We start from the raw sequence: 15,021 nt of genomic DNA, 5'->3' as shown, positions 1-15,021 counted from the left end.
TTGTGATATATATATATATTTGTTTACATATGGATGAAGTGAACATGAAGGGGTGACTAAAAATGAGATGGGTGGATGAAGTAAAAAGGGTGTTGGGAAATTAAGAGGCAGTGTCTGTTGAGGAAGGGAGAAGACAGAAGATAGGAGTAAGTGGAAAACAGTTGTGTAGGGATGATGCTGTGATGCATGGAAGGGAGTGGGTGGAGATGGGGGGGTAGGCATTATAAGTAAATGATTTTTTGATGCAGCCTGAAAGGATTTCTCCCAGTCTTCTCTTTTTCTGCGTGAGGGGACAGAGAGGTGGGGGGTTGCCTTGCAATGGATGTGCTGTGTCTTGCTGCACAGCTTCTGACCCAGGACAGTGGGCAAGATGAAGGGATGACCTGACATCCAGAAGGAGCAAAGAAAAAACGGAGGGAAGGGTGGTGAATAGGCATGGAGTATGTGAGGATGAAATGAGTGGGAGTGGATTTAACCCTTTTGACTTTAGGTACCTCACTTATAAAGGGGGAAGAACCCCTTGGTATATGTATGCATGTTTGTATGTATATATATATATATGACGATAAACCTACATATGCTGAGACAACCAAAAGAAGATTAGATATGAGTAAGTATGAAATGTCTTTGGGAGTGGTGTTGTATTATTGCTTTGCATAACATTCTTATTACCATTGCTATTCCATTACTATTGCGCATGTCGATGTTCATGCCTATGTTGGCCGATCTTACATAATAATAAACAGTGTGTACGAGCTTCCCACGCGTATCATTCACCCGACATGGTGGCAGCTAGTGGTTCTCAGACTATTTCAGTGCCGTTTAGTCGAATACCGAGAAACCACGTCTCGTAACATACGCTATAAACTTTAGTGAACATCCTCGACTGGGAATATCACAAAGAAAAATAGCCGTTGTGGACAGAAAATCATGTGAAAATCGCGCCAGATTGCTGAGTTCGGAGCAAGTGCGAGCGAGTGGTTCTCAGACTATTTCAGTGCTGTTTAGTCGAATACCGAGAAACCACGTCTCAAGAGATACGCTATAAACTTCAGTGAACATCCTCAATTGGGAAAATCACGAAGAAAAATAACCGTTGTGGACAAGAAGTGCGTGTGTAACTTGTACCAGAATACCGAGTTCGGAGAGAGAGCGTGCCCTTCCCTCAGTGTTACATAAGTTTCCCCTCTTGCTTATGTAAACGCCCACGACGGACGATCGCAAATCGTTCGTATCGGTACTACTGACAGTGTTACGCTACCCTAGACTAATCGTGAACAGTGTAGGCATATTTCCTACTACTGACGACGAAATTCGGACACAGTGAATGCCATATTTTCTTAATTTAACTTACGAAACCGTAGAGAGTTCCGCCCTGGTGTTTGACGGCGTAGACGACATCCATAGCAGTGACCGTCTTCCTCTTGGCTGTCGCGGATAACGTTCTCGAGGGAGACTAGTCTACAATGTCGACATACCAGATTCCAGCACCCCCACCCATGTCTTTGAAAGGGGATGTGGTGGAGAACTGGAAGGATTTTGAGAACTCGTGGCATTACTATACTATTGCCACCGATCTGCAGTTAAAATTGAAAAACGATGATGGAACAGATAACACTAAGGGAATGGAGAAAGTCACTGCAACGCTTTGTACTGTCATGGGACCTGAGTGCAAAAAAGTTATGAATTCTCTTCCTTCGCTGACTGAACAAGACAAGAAGAATCCTGCTAGAATCATTGAAGAGTTGCAGAAGCAGTTCGTGCCCCAGAGACACGTTCTGTATGAACGGTTTCTCTTCCACTCTGCCACGCAGAGGAGCAACGAATCAGTGGATGAGCATGTGCTTCGTCTTCGTCAGCTGAGTGAGTCATGTGAATTCGGCGCATTGAAAGACTCACTCATCCGCGACAGGACTGTTGTAGGTACAACGGATGAAGCAGGGAGAGAACGACTACTCCGAGAACGGCCAGTCCCGAACCTCGACAAAGTGATCCAAAGCCTCAAAGCAGCGGAAATCTCCAGATTGCACAAACAAGTAATTGCAGGTAAAGTGGAAGCTACAGTTGAGTACACAAACAAGCGGAAAGGTACCAGTACATCTTCAACGAAGAAACTTGTGCACAAAAGAAACCTGAACGAAAATGTACCTGGAACACCGAAACCGAAACAGACAGGAAAGAAGAGAGGTGAATCTCCTTTCAAAGCGTCTGGATTTACCTCAAACAAGTGTAAGTGGTGTGGACACAATGATGGACATTTCAGGAAAAACTGCCCAGCCAGATATTCTAAATGCCACAAATGCTCAAACGTAGGCCATTATGCTTCGGCTTGCCTACGGTCGAAACAAGTTTTTGAAATTGATAACGATGATAGTGATGAACTTGTAGACAATTCTTTTATGTTAGGAGAAGTCAAATCTGCTAGTGAGAATTTTTGGTCAGTAGATGTGACAATAGATAGGAAAGTGACTAACTTTAAACTTGATTGTGGATCCAAAGTGACAATTGTTAGTGACAAAACACCTTGGCTTAAGGAGTGTAACCTCACAAAGGCAGATAGTGACTTCCGAGGACCAGGGGAAGTGAATCTCAATCACCTTATTAAAGGGAAAATTGTAGATGCTGTACTTGAATTAGGTGGTAGGAGACATATAGAAAATGTGTATGTTATGACAGGTCAGAGTAATAATCTTTTGTCGAAATCAGCTATAGAAGCTCTGAAACTCCTTAAACCTGCTAAAGAGGTGTATAACATAGACAAGGCAGTGAACTTCAAGGAAGAATTTCCCAAGCTCTTCAAAGGACTGGGGTTACTCAAATCTACATACAGAATTTCTTTGCACGAAGATGCTACTCCTCATTGCCTGTATACCCCAAGACGGGTACCCCATCCTCTGCTACCAAAAGTAAAGAAGAAACTACAGTCCATGGTCCACCAAAAAGTCATTTCCCCTGTAACTGTACCTACAGAGTGGTGCTCAGGGATGGTTAACGTTGTTAAACCCAATGGTGATGTGAGAATTTGTGTGGATCTGACACCTCTGAATAAAGCCGTGAAGAGGGAAGTACACCCTATGGCCAGTGTAGACGAGAATCTTGCCAAGTTAAGAGGTAGTAAAGTTTTTATGAAACTTGATGCCAACTCTGGATTCTGGCAGATACCACTTGATGAAGAATCAAGGTTGCTGACAACCTTTGTGACTCCATTTGGGCGTTATTGCTTCAATCGTTTGCCTTTCGGCATTAGCTCCGCCCCAGAAATCTTCCAAAGGACCATGTCTACCATACTGGAAGGTTTAGAAGGAGTTGTTTGCCACATGGATGATATCCTCATCCATGGGCCCACACAGGAGATTCATGACAATCGAGTTCGAGAAGTGTTATGTCGACTACAGGGAGCAGGAATCACCCTAAACGACAAATGCGAGTTTTCAAAAGGACACATGAAATTCCTGGGCCACATCATTTCAGAGAAAGGCATTGAAGCAGATCCAGGAAAAACCAAAGCTGTCCAAGATTTCCCAAGACCAAGGAATGTAACTGAACTGCAAAGGTTCAACGGTATGGTAAATCAGCTTGCCAAGTTCATTCCTGACCTAGCCAATGTAAATGAACCACTTCGCCAGCTTCTAAGGAAGAGTCAACAATGGTTCTGGGACCAACCACAAGAAACTGCATTTCAAACAATCAAACAGAAACTTGTGTCCACAGAGATCCTAGCCCATTACGACCCAAACAAGGAATGCATTGTTGCTGCAGATGCTTGTCAAGACGGCCTTGGCGCTGTTCTTATACAAATGGATGACACAGGGCACCGTCGTCCTATTGCTTATGCTTCAAGATCATTCAGTGACACTGAGAAGAGGTATGCAGTTATTGAAAAAGAGGCTTTAGCAGCTACTTAGGCTTGTGAAAAGTTTAAGGACTACGTTTTAGGAACAGTCTTCAAGCTTGAAACAGATCACCGCCCTTTAGTGCCTTTGCTCTCAAGTACTGATTTGTCAAAACTTCCGTCTAGAATTCTTCGCTTCCGTCTTCGACTAGCAAGATATTCACCAGAAGTGACATATGTACAAGGCGTTCATCAGAAAACAGCTGATGCTCTATCGCGAGCTCCTACAAGTCTTCCTACAAAAGCTGATCTAGAGCTTATAGAAGAAGTGGAAGAAAGTCAAGAAGGTAATTTTAAAGTTATCCCAGCTACAGAACGACGCCTGGGAGAGATCAAAGCAGCTCAACAAGCAGATGCCATCTGCAAACAAGTACAAGCTTATTGTCTAGATGGGTGGCCTTCAATAATGCCTTCTCAGCCACTCTTGAAACCCTACTGGGAGAAGAAACAGCATTTGACAGTCAATCAAGGACTACTAATGTTTAACAACCGCATTGTTGTTCCCACCTCCCTACAGCTAGATATTCTCAATGCTTTACATGAAGGTCATTTAGGAATTACTAAGTGCCAAGGAAGAGCAAGTTACTCAGTTTGGTGGCCTCTCATCACAAAGCAGATAGAATCTATGGTTAACAAGTGCCATATTTGTGCTAAGCTACGACCTGAACCAAAGGAATCTCTCTTACCAATGTCCTTTCCAGACAAACCTTGGAGCCGAATCGGTACAGACCTTTTTGAATTAGAGGGTAAGTCATACATCATTGCAGTTGATTATTCCAGCCGATGGTTTGAGTTCAGAGAACTGAAAAATACCACAACAATTGCAGTCACAACAGCTCTGGCAGACATTTTCTCCATACATGGAATTCCTGAAACTGTTGTATCCGATAATGGACCTCAGTACTCCAGCCACGAGTTCAAAGAATTTGCCAAGTGTTGGGGGTTTACTCATGTTACCTCATCACCCCTACACCCACAAGCAAATGGGGAGGCAGAACGGGCAGTCCAGACAGCTAAAAACATCATTAAAAAGAATGCTAACCCTTATTTAGGACTACTTGCCTATCGTTCAGCTCCACTTAGAAATGGTTTGACCCCAAGTGAAATACTGATGAGTAGAAAAATAAGAACAAAGTTGCCAGTACTCCCTGATACGTTGAGACCAAAGGGATATAACCAAGATGACCTAATAGAAAAAGAGGAACTCTATAGAGAGAAATACTCTAAGAACTACAACAACCACCATAGTATCCAGACATTGCCAGCTCTTCAAGCAGGCGATAAGGTATACATACGAGACCAAGAATGTTATGGAGAAGTAACACAGAGACTGACTCAACCAAGATCATACAAAGTCCTGACTGATGCAGGTTCCACAATAAGAAGAAACCGACACTCTCTCATACACACAGGTGAACACAGTAAATTGCCTAACAATGAACCCAAAGAAGGGACTCCCACCCTGCTCAGTTCTTCTGATAATTCCATCCATGTCAGTGATATTCCTAAAAGTGCATCTACTTCTGTTGTTTGTCCTAGCACTAAACCTAGTGTACCTAGCCCATCACAAATTGAAGTTAGAAGGTCCGGCAGAGTGCCTAAACCCAATGTACATCCAGAGATGGTCTATTATTAATTGTGTATGTATCACAAGTACAGTATCTAGTATCTAATTTTGTACTTAATTCTAAAGGTTTACTCTAGTTGATATGTCATCACTATGCTTTCTTTTGCAGCTTCTTGGGGAATTACTAACTTTTACTTACTAATAAGTTTATTTAGAGATTTTGTAAACTTGAGGGGGGATGTTGTATTATTGCTTTGCATAACATTCTTATTACCATTGCTATTCCATTACTATTGCGCATGTCGATGTTCATGCCTATGTTGGCCGATCTTACATAATAATAAACAGTGTGTACGAGCTTCCCATGCGTATCATTCACCCGACAAGTGGTTAGAAAAAAAATTGTAATATTGATAGTCCTAGATATGAAGATGAATTATTTCATGGATTCAGAACAGAAAGAGGTATGGACCTCAAAAGGATACTAATAAACCAAGAAATACTTTAAATGAAAAGGGAAACTGTTGAATGGAAAGGAGAACATAACCAATTACACAAAGAAGTGAATGAATTGAGAAAGGAAAATGCACTATTAATTAGGGAAATGGATATAATGAAAAAGAAACTCGACATAGTAAAAAATGATGATGAAAAATTATGACACAAATATAGATGAAACTTTGTTGAGGGAAGTTAATGAGAAGATACTACTAGGGGCAGACAAAGTTGGTGGAAATTTTTTTTAAAAACCAAATGAAAGACAAAGAAAACCAAAAAATACTATTTAAAGGAATAGTCAAAGAACAAATGAATGAAAGTACAAAGGACACTGTGATAGAATAAAGGAAAAAAGAGATTTGGTAAGAGACACAATAGGGAGAGAGAGAGAGAGAGAGAAAAAAAAAAAAAAAGCAAGTCCTCATTATATGGTACATATGCGTTCCTGAAAACCTTACCACAAATTGAAATTACCATATACCAAACCCATTATAACATGTAATAATAGGATATGTGTTCCAGCACATCAAAAGTCACCCCTTATTTACCTTTCACTCGCCACATATTCTATCAGATGATGTCCCTCCCAAGGCTAAGCCTCACCTGTGACCTTGATATTATGGAGAGCTGAACATTGCCTGAATTTATCAAACCACCCTTTGCTTGCTTTAAATTCAGTCTTCCACTCCCATTTCTATAGTCTTTCAATAATGGACAATGCTTTCTGACAGATTAAATTCAAAGACAGAGCCATATTTTGATGATTCTGGTCATCGATCCACATTTTGAGCAACCTTTCCATCTTACCCATTATTGGCTCACAGTGTTTTGTTAGCAATTTGCTCTGCAGATGCGTTGCATTCTCCCCAGCTTATTTTATAGCCTCACGATTCTTCAACACCACCCAGACTGTCGACTGGGCTAGGCCCAAGTTTCGACTTATGGCAGACATACCTTCTCCCTGCTCTTTCCTCTTCAAAATATCTAATTTTACCTCCAATGTCAGACTACTCCTCTTTCGCTTTGCCTTTTCAATTCCAGCAGTGCCTGCAGAACGTTTTGTGGCCATTATGGGTGCATCACTGTGCGTCATGATAATAATATCCACAAAAAACACACCATAAAGATTAACTTGTGTTTAAAGGGAAACCCGGGAAGAGACTGATTATTGTGGTGGCCACATGGCATGGTGGCACTATGGTACAGTGTAGACAAAACACGAGTGGATACCATATCTGTGAATTTTTCTTACCATAAATAGAATCGAGGGTAGTAATTACCAAATACCGTAACTGTGAATTTACTGGATAAAGAATTACCATATAAGGATTCACTGTATTGTAATCTACGGTATCAAAGAGAAACATGGACTAATAAGGTTCCAAAGGGAAAAAGAGGAGAAGAATATAGTGACGGAAATACTAAAAGAAATACAGGAGGAGCCACAAGGACTTGAAAAGGGAATCTAAGAAATTTACAGGATTGGAATATATTCTGAAGAGAAGAATACACCTCTCAAAGTAAAACTTAATTCACTGAAGATAGCGGAAGAAATATAAAAAAATGCAGGAAGACTAGCAAAAAGTAATAACTACAAAAATTTATGGATAAAAAAGGAACGGAGTGATGAGGAAAAGGAGAAAGAAAAAACACTAAAAGAGAAAGCTAAGGAAAAGAATGAGAAAAGAACGGAGAACGAAAGGAAGGTGTTTTTTTTGGAGAGTGATGGACTTGAGACTGAGGAAATGGTACATAAGGGAAAAGGAAATGCAGGAGCAAGAAGAAAAGGCAGAAAAGGAAAAAAATCAAGGATAACATATACCAACATAGATTGATATCAGGAATAGATGAATTGAATGACTATCTGGAACAAGAAAAACCAGATATAATGGGGATTGTGGAGACAAAATTGAAAGGATCATTACCACCAAATAGTATAGGCCAAGGATTATATAATTGTTGGATCAGAAACAGAGAAACAAAGCAGGGTGGAGGAGTCATGAGACAAAAATCACAGAAGGAGAGAACAATGTGGAGTTGATTATGATAAGGGTTGAGGATAGATATGAAAAATTGAAAGTATGCAGTGATTTATGTCCCACCTAAAACTCACGTATGGAATGAAAGTGAACACTCCAAAATGCTGGAAGACACAAGAAAACCACTAATTGAAATACTAAAGAAGGAAATCTGGTAATTATGGGTGATTTTAACTCAAAAGAAATATGTTGGGAAGAAATGACAGTGAAAGGTGGAAAAGATCACTGGGGAAACATATTACTGGAAATGACCATTGATTACATATTGATGCAATGGGTCAAGGAAAATACCAGATATAGATATAAATAATGATGAACCCTCAAGATTGGATTTGATATTCACACCAGAACCCAAAATTCTGGATAAAATTGAATACAAGACACCAATTGGAAAAAGTGATCACATACTACAAGAACTAGAATTAAATGAAGAAACAAATATAGATATAAAGAGAAAAAAAAAAATTATAATAATAATAATAATAATAATAAAAAAACAGAAAAGGAAGACTAATATATAACAAAACAGATTTTGGGAAACTTACAAAATTCTTTCAAGAAGCAAATTGGGAAAAATTTAATAATGAAGAAACAAAGGTGGAAGAGAAATGGACAATTTGGAAGGTAATCTATAATGAAGGAGTGGACAAGTATGTACCTAGACAAAAACAGGAAAGGGTTTACATAAAATCCTGGTACAATAAAAAGTGCAGTGAGGCAAAAGACAGAAGAGATAAAGCCTGGAAAAGATGGAAAAATGAAAAATCTGAGAAATGGAAAATATACACCAAACAAGAAATGAATATGTAAAAATATGTAGGGAAGAAAAAAGAAATTATGAAAAGGACATATTAGACAAATGTAAAGATCAACCTAATTTATCTTATAGATATGTAAACGACAAACTAAAAAATAAACAGGAAATACTTAAATTGCATCAAGGTAACAGGGAATACACAGAAGATATAGAAATGGCAGATATTAACCCCTTCACTATGGGTCACATCGCACGTCTGGCAGCATTAGCTGCCAGACGTGCGATGTTGCGTCATAATACTCGCATTATAAAAAATAAAGTCACTGCTCTATCGCTCATTCTCTTTCACCCGTGAATTTTGATAACCATAGAAAATATGATGAAGCCATTTTACAGAGTATGGGAGTCACGCAGGTACGACTACAATAAATATAATCAAGACGCCGACATCGGCATCCTCACGTACCCACTTGCTCCTCATGACGCCTACGTAGGCGTCACCATGGAAGGGGTTAAGACCAAACATTTCAAATCTGTATTCACCAAAGAAAAAGAAAATCTACAAAACTGTGATCAGAGAAATAAGTCAGATTTCCTCCAATGAAGGAATTAAATATTACTCAGAATGAAATAAGGAATCAAATATTAAAGCTTGACGTTAACAAATCACATGGCCCGGACGGAGTTGCAAACTGGATACTAAAGAAATGTATAGAACAAACTGGAAAAATATACAAAATAATTGAATGCTCACTCAAAGAAGGAAAACTACCAGGAGACTGGAAAAATGACAATATAGTGCCAATATATAAGGGGGGAAATGAGGAAGACCCAACAAATTATAGACCATTGTTCCTAACAAGTACAATAGTTAAAATTTGTGAGAGAATCATCAAAGATAGATGGACAAAATATCTGGAGGAGAACAATATACTGAACCTGAGGCAATTTGGATTTGGACAGGAAAGATCATGTACCACTAATTTGATTTGTTTCTATTCAAGATTGATAGATATATTGCAAGAAAGGGATGGCTGGGCAGACTGTGCCTTCCTGGACTTACAAAAGGCATTTGATAAGGTACTACACAGAAAATTGATATATAAACCGGAAACAATAGGAGGCATACATGGAAAACTATTGAATTGGATGGAAGACTTCCTATATAGAAGAAAAATGAGAGTAGTGCTCAGAGACAAATATTCAGAATGGGAAGAAATGAGTAGTGGCATCCCACAGGGATCAGTACTAGCTCTGATAATGTTTGCTATACATGTAAATGACATGGACGAAAGTACTGAAAGTTACATGAACTTCTTTGCTGATGATGCAAAGTTATTAAAGAGAATAAACTCCAAAATAGACTGTGACTCATTACAGCGTGACCTGAACAAAGTTCCAGAGTGGGGCAAGGAATGGGAAGTAGAATTCAACACCAAGAAATGCAGTATAATCAAATTTGGGAAAAGCAAGAATAGAATATCAGGACAGTATAAAATTGATGGAAAAGAAGTAAAGAAAGTAAATTCTGCAAGGGACCTAGGAGTAATCATCACCAAAGACATGTCGCCAGATAAACATATAAATAAAATAGTCGGAGAAACATACAATTTGTTGAGATCAATAAAGGTGGCCTTTAAATACCTGGATAAGGAAATAATTAAGAAAATTTTACAAACACTGATAAGGCCAAAACTGGAATATGCAGCACTGATATGGTCACCCAGTACAAAAAAGAATAAGAAAATTAGAAAGAATACAAAAAGCAACAACAAAGATGGTCCCAACACTTTCAAGCCTGACATATGAACAAAGACTGGCTGAAATGGAATGGCTGACCCTGGAACAAAGAAGAGAACGAGGGGGCCTACTATCTACAGACTTATGAAAGAAAAAGAACACCTTGATAGAGAGGACTTATTAAAGTGGGACAGAGGAAAAACAAGAGGACATGCAATGAAACTCAAAAAGGACAACTACAGAAGAGACCTGAAAAAGAACAGCTTCCCACACAGTGTGATAGATATATGGAACAAATTGGACAAAAAAATAGTGTCTGCAAAGACAATACAAGAATTTAAGAACAAACTTGATCTTGTGAGATGCAAAAAACGGGTCACCATGAGCATAGCTCCCCTTCCCGTAAAATAGAACTAGGTAAATACACCACCCAGAGCTGAAATAATTTAAGTATTACTGCAATGCGAGTCGTTACTCCAACTCTCATGGGTAGGGAGTTGGGGTGTGTGTGTGCATGTAAGGTCATAGCATTACCCAATGATCAGTCATATATGAGCTCTGAGCTCTATTCTGGGAGGGAAATAGCTGTTGATCATGAGTCCAACACATGATCCAAAAACATGGTGAATGACATACACATGGCATATAGCCACTTCCACCCATTCCACTTCCATCCACCACCCTTTTCCTCCTCTCATCTTAGCTCCTCAAGGATGATGGGTCATCCCTATATCCCACTTAATGCCCTGGGTCAGAAGCAATGCAGCAAGATAAAGCACATTCACAACATGGCAACTTCACTTACCTGACGCCCCTGCTCCCCTGTCCCCTCATGTATAAAAAGAGAAGGTGGGGAGAAATCCCTTTGGGCTGCATCAAAATATCATTCACATATAACTAGTCCATAACCTCCCCCATCCCTTTCTTGCATCACAGTGTCATCTATACACAGCCCTTCTCCATTCACCCCCATTTAGTTGGGGGGGGGGGAGGTGAATGGATAAAGTAACAAGGGCTTAGGATGCACAAGGAACAGGAAAGTATGAGTGCAAAATGGAGTATTACTGAGTGGTTGTATATAGATATGGGTGATTCAAAGGGATGTTCTTTTCACCTACTTCATAAATTATTTTGTTATGCAGATATACGGGATAGGAGGAAAGCTTCTGGGAGCTGTCAAGAGTTTTTATGAGAGTAGTAGAGCTTGTGTCAGGATTGGAAATGGAGAGAGTGAGTGGTTCGAGGTAAAGGTGGGACTTCGTCAAGGATGCGTTATGTCACCCTGGCTCTTCAACTTATACATGGATGGGGTGGTGTGAGAGGTAAATGCAAGGGTAGTGGGCAAGGGATTGGAGATGGTTAAAGAAAATGGAGAAAAGTGGGAGATGAGCCAGCTGTTGTTTGCAGACGACACTGCGCTTGTGGCAGGATCGGAGGAGGGATTGAGGAAGTTGGTGGCAGAGTTTGGGAGAGTATGTGATAGAAGAAAGCTAAAGATAAATGTGGGTAAAAGTAAGGTGATGAGATGTACAAGGGGTGAAAGTGGTAGTAGACTGGAAGTGAGCATTAAGGGAGAGCGACTGTAGGAAATGGATAGTTTTAGATACTTGGGTGCAAATGTGGCAGGGGAAGGTGGAGTGAAAGTGGAGGTAGAATGTAGATTGAGAGAAGTGAGTAAATGCCTTGGTGGATTAAAGAGTGTAATGAGGAATAGATATTTGGGAATGGATGCTAAGAGGAGACTGTATGAAGGAGTGATTGTGCCAACAGCACTGTATGGGGCAGAAACATGGAACATAAGAGAAGAAGAGAGAAGGAGTTTGAATGTGTTTGAGATGAGGTGTCTGAGAAGTATCTAGGCTAGATAGAGTGAGAAATGAGGAGGTGAGGAGGAGAACAGGGGTGGAAAAGGAGCTGGGAGATAGGGTTGATGAAAGAATATTAGGATGGTTTGGACACACATGGAAAGAATGAGTGAAGAAAGACTAGTAAAAGAGGTATGGAAGGCAGATGTGGAGGGAGTGAACATGAGGGGACGTCCTAGGATGAGGTGGATGGATGGGGTGAAGGGGGCTTTGGGGAAGAGGGGAATGTCTGTTGAGGAAGGACAGAAGAGGACAGAAGACAGGGGTGAATGGAGAATGGTTGTATATGGATGATGTTGTGATTGCATGAGGTGGAATGGGCTGGACGTAGTATGTGTGAGGTAGTATGTGTGAGCAAAATTTGACGCAGCCCGAAGGGATTTCTCCCCGTCCTCTCCTTTTATGCAATGGGGGGGACGGAGAGGAGGGGTCGCCGATTTAATGAAGCGGCCTTGCTGTGGATGTGCTGTGTCTTGCGACACTGCTTCTGACCCAGGGCAGTGGACAAGCTGCAGGGATGACCCGTCATCTCAAGAGGTGCTCAGATAAGAGGGAGGGTGGAGGGGTGTGGAGTGTTTTCAGGGATGGAATGGGTGGAAATGATTTTATGCCTTTTTCTTTTTGGCTACCCCCCTTGTAAGGGGGAAAAAGCCTTGGTATATGTATGTATAAATTATTTTGGGAGCATGTGGAAGTACATATATACATACATACATATACCAACAGCTTTTTCCCCCTTACAAGGGAGGTGACCAAAGTCAAAGGCATAAATCCACTCCCACCCATTTCATCCCCACATACTCCACTCCCATTCACCACCCCTCCCACTCTTTTCCTGGCTCTTCATGGATGACAGGTCATCCCTGCATTTTGCCCACTGCCCTGGGCAGAAGCAATGTAGCAAGACACAGCAAGATTGCTTCATTTAATCAGCAACCCCCCTTCTTCGTCCCCTTATGCAGAAAAAGAGAAGACAGGGAGAATATGATGAAGTGGTGGGGGTATGCTATGGAAAGTGCACCTCACTTTATTGCCTTTGTATAGGCCAAGGATTATATAATAAGGTGCCGAGATGGGAGAAATGGTTATGCGAGTTCTGTGTAAAATGTGGGCATGAGCACTTTCCCTTTCTTTTTTTTTATTTATTTGGTCCCCACCCTAGCTATACTTAGACAAAACCACAATATTTCTTCCCCGAGTGACTTATGCTTTACTTGGAAGCTATGGGTCTCCTGCAAGAGACTTAAAGCAATGGACTGATTACTTGATTTTTCTTGATTTCCATGACATTTTGTTATCCAAGGTTTAATACTATTTACCTAAATTGTTTATTTACCTAGTGAATCTATACCTTTGACTTTGGCTACCTCCCTTGTAAGGGTGAAAAAGCCTTGGTATATGCATGTACCTAGTGTATAACTGTTACTAAAAACTAATCTGTTTGCACAAACTGTACTAAGTTACTCAGACCTGATCGGTTCTATAAGAGAAAGGATAATGAAATACATATAAAAATATATTAAGATTGATGAAATTAAACTTCCTCAATATTTAATGAAAATGCCTTAATATTGGGATGGGCTGTGATAAGCCTGGTCCCACAATGCTTCCTACTGTATGATGGACCATATTAATCATAACATTCTACTTCCTAAACTTACATTCATTTCAAGTGAAATAAATAAATGAATTCACAATTGTATTCTAAAGAAAATCCTTACTTCATAACCCTTTCATTGTTATGATAAACTTCTGACCTACAATTTTAAATCCTCAACTATTGAAAATGGTGTTCCTCTGCATTCAAGTCACACAAAAAATCAAATCCAAGCCAATGCCCTAATACAAAAAGGAAAAACATAGGCACAGCCGATCTCCCCCATCCCCCTACTATTTGTAACAGTATGCATGCAGTACATGTATCCTCTATAAGATAATTACACAAATAGAATTAGTTAAACATATGAACATTCCCTTCACAAATTATCTTTTTAGTAACACTATATATCTTTTTATTATCAAAGGCAAAGTAATCTCATCACTGAGCTGAACAACATGTAAACCGTTGTCTAAATTGGGCCAAGATTGATCAATATCCTGTTCAGAGTGTAATAAGCTACATCATAAAATCATAAAGTATCTACCAATAACATTCATCCATAGCTGCTCAATTAGAAGTATTAAGAAAGCATGCTCATCCATGAAAATAAAATCTATAAGAATGTTAATCTTTGAGATCCTCTTGTCTCTTACTAATCACTGTCAAATTCCATTTGGGGGAGCATCTGTTCCCTTCTGAAATGGAAAAAAAAATCAGCTGCCATTGACACAGACAGTTCCATGCTAATATAACAAATGTAACAGTCCAAAGTCTCTTCCCAGAGAGATCTATGCGAGGACCTAGGGATAGCTCCCAGCCCCTGTGGTCCTCAATGTTTCCAGTCCATAAAATTAGAGGTAGCAATCATTACTATTGTTATTTTCAACTCTCCTGAATTATCAGTTCCTATAAATAAAACTGTAATCAGATGGAGCAATGATCTTTCACATGTGGCATCCTGCGGCAAATGCAGGATACGAAGTTACATACAAAAGAAAGGAAAATACCGCATGACACAAATTCTGTAGAAATGGCACTTGTATACCTACGAAGTTTGTTCCAT

General features: G+C 39.9%; 1 protein-coding gene across 1 annotated transcript in view; it reads right to left on the bottom strand.

The window, feature by feature from the left end:
* Positions 1 to 13,869: 13,869 nt before the first annotated feature.
* The window catches only part of LOC143025832 (uncharacterized), a 46,453-nt gene continuing 45,301 nt past the window's right edge, over positions 13,870 to 15,021 (bottom strand). The window contains exon 10 of the mRNA XM_076185843.1: positions 13,870 to 14,653. Within this exon, the coding sequence (XP_076041958.1) occupies positions 14,611 to 14,653 (43 nt within the window). The 3' untranslated portion in view covers positions 13,870 to 14,610. The remainder of the gene's footprint in view (positions 14,654 to 15,021) is intronic.

Source organism: Oratosquilla oratoria, chromosome 5, assembly GCF_046742065.1.
Source record: "Oratosquilla oratoria isolate Oo_2021 chromosome 5, ASM4674206v1, whole genome shotgun sequence".
In the NCBI taxonomy this organism is placed as follows: Eukaryota; Metazoa; Arthropoda; class Malacostraca; order Stomatopoda; family Squillidae; genus Oratosquilla; species Oratosquilla oratoria.
The sequence above is the reverse complement of the archived record's forward strand: the minus strand, read 5'-3'. Positions and strand labels throughout refer to the sequence as shown.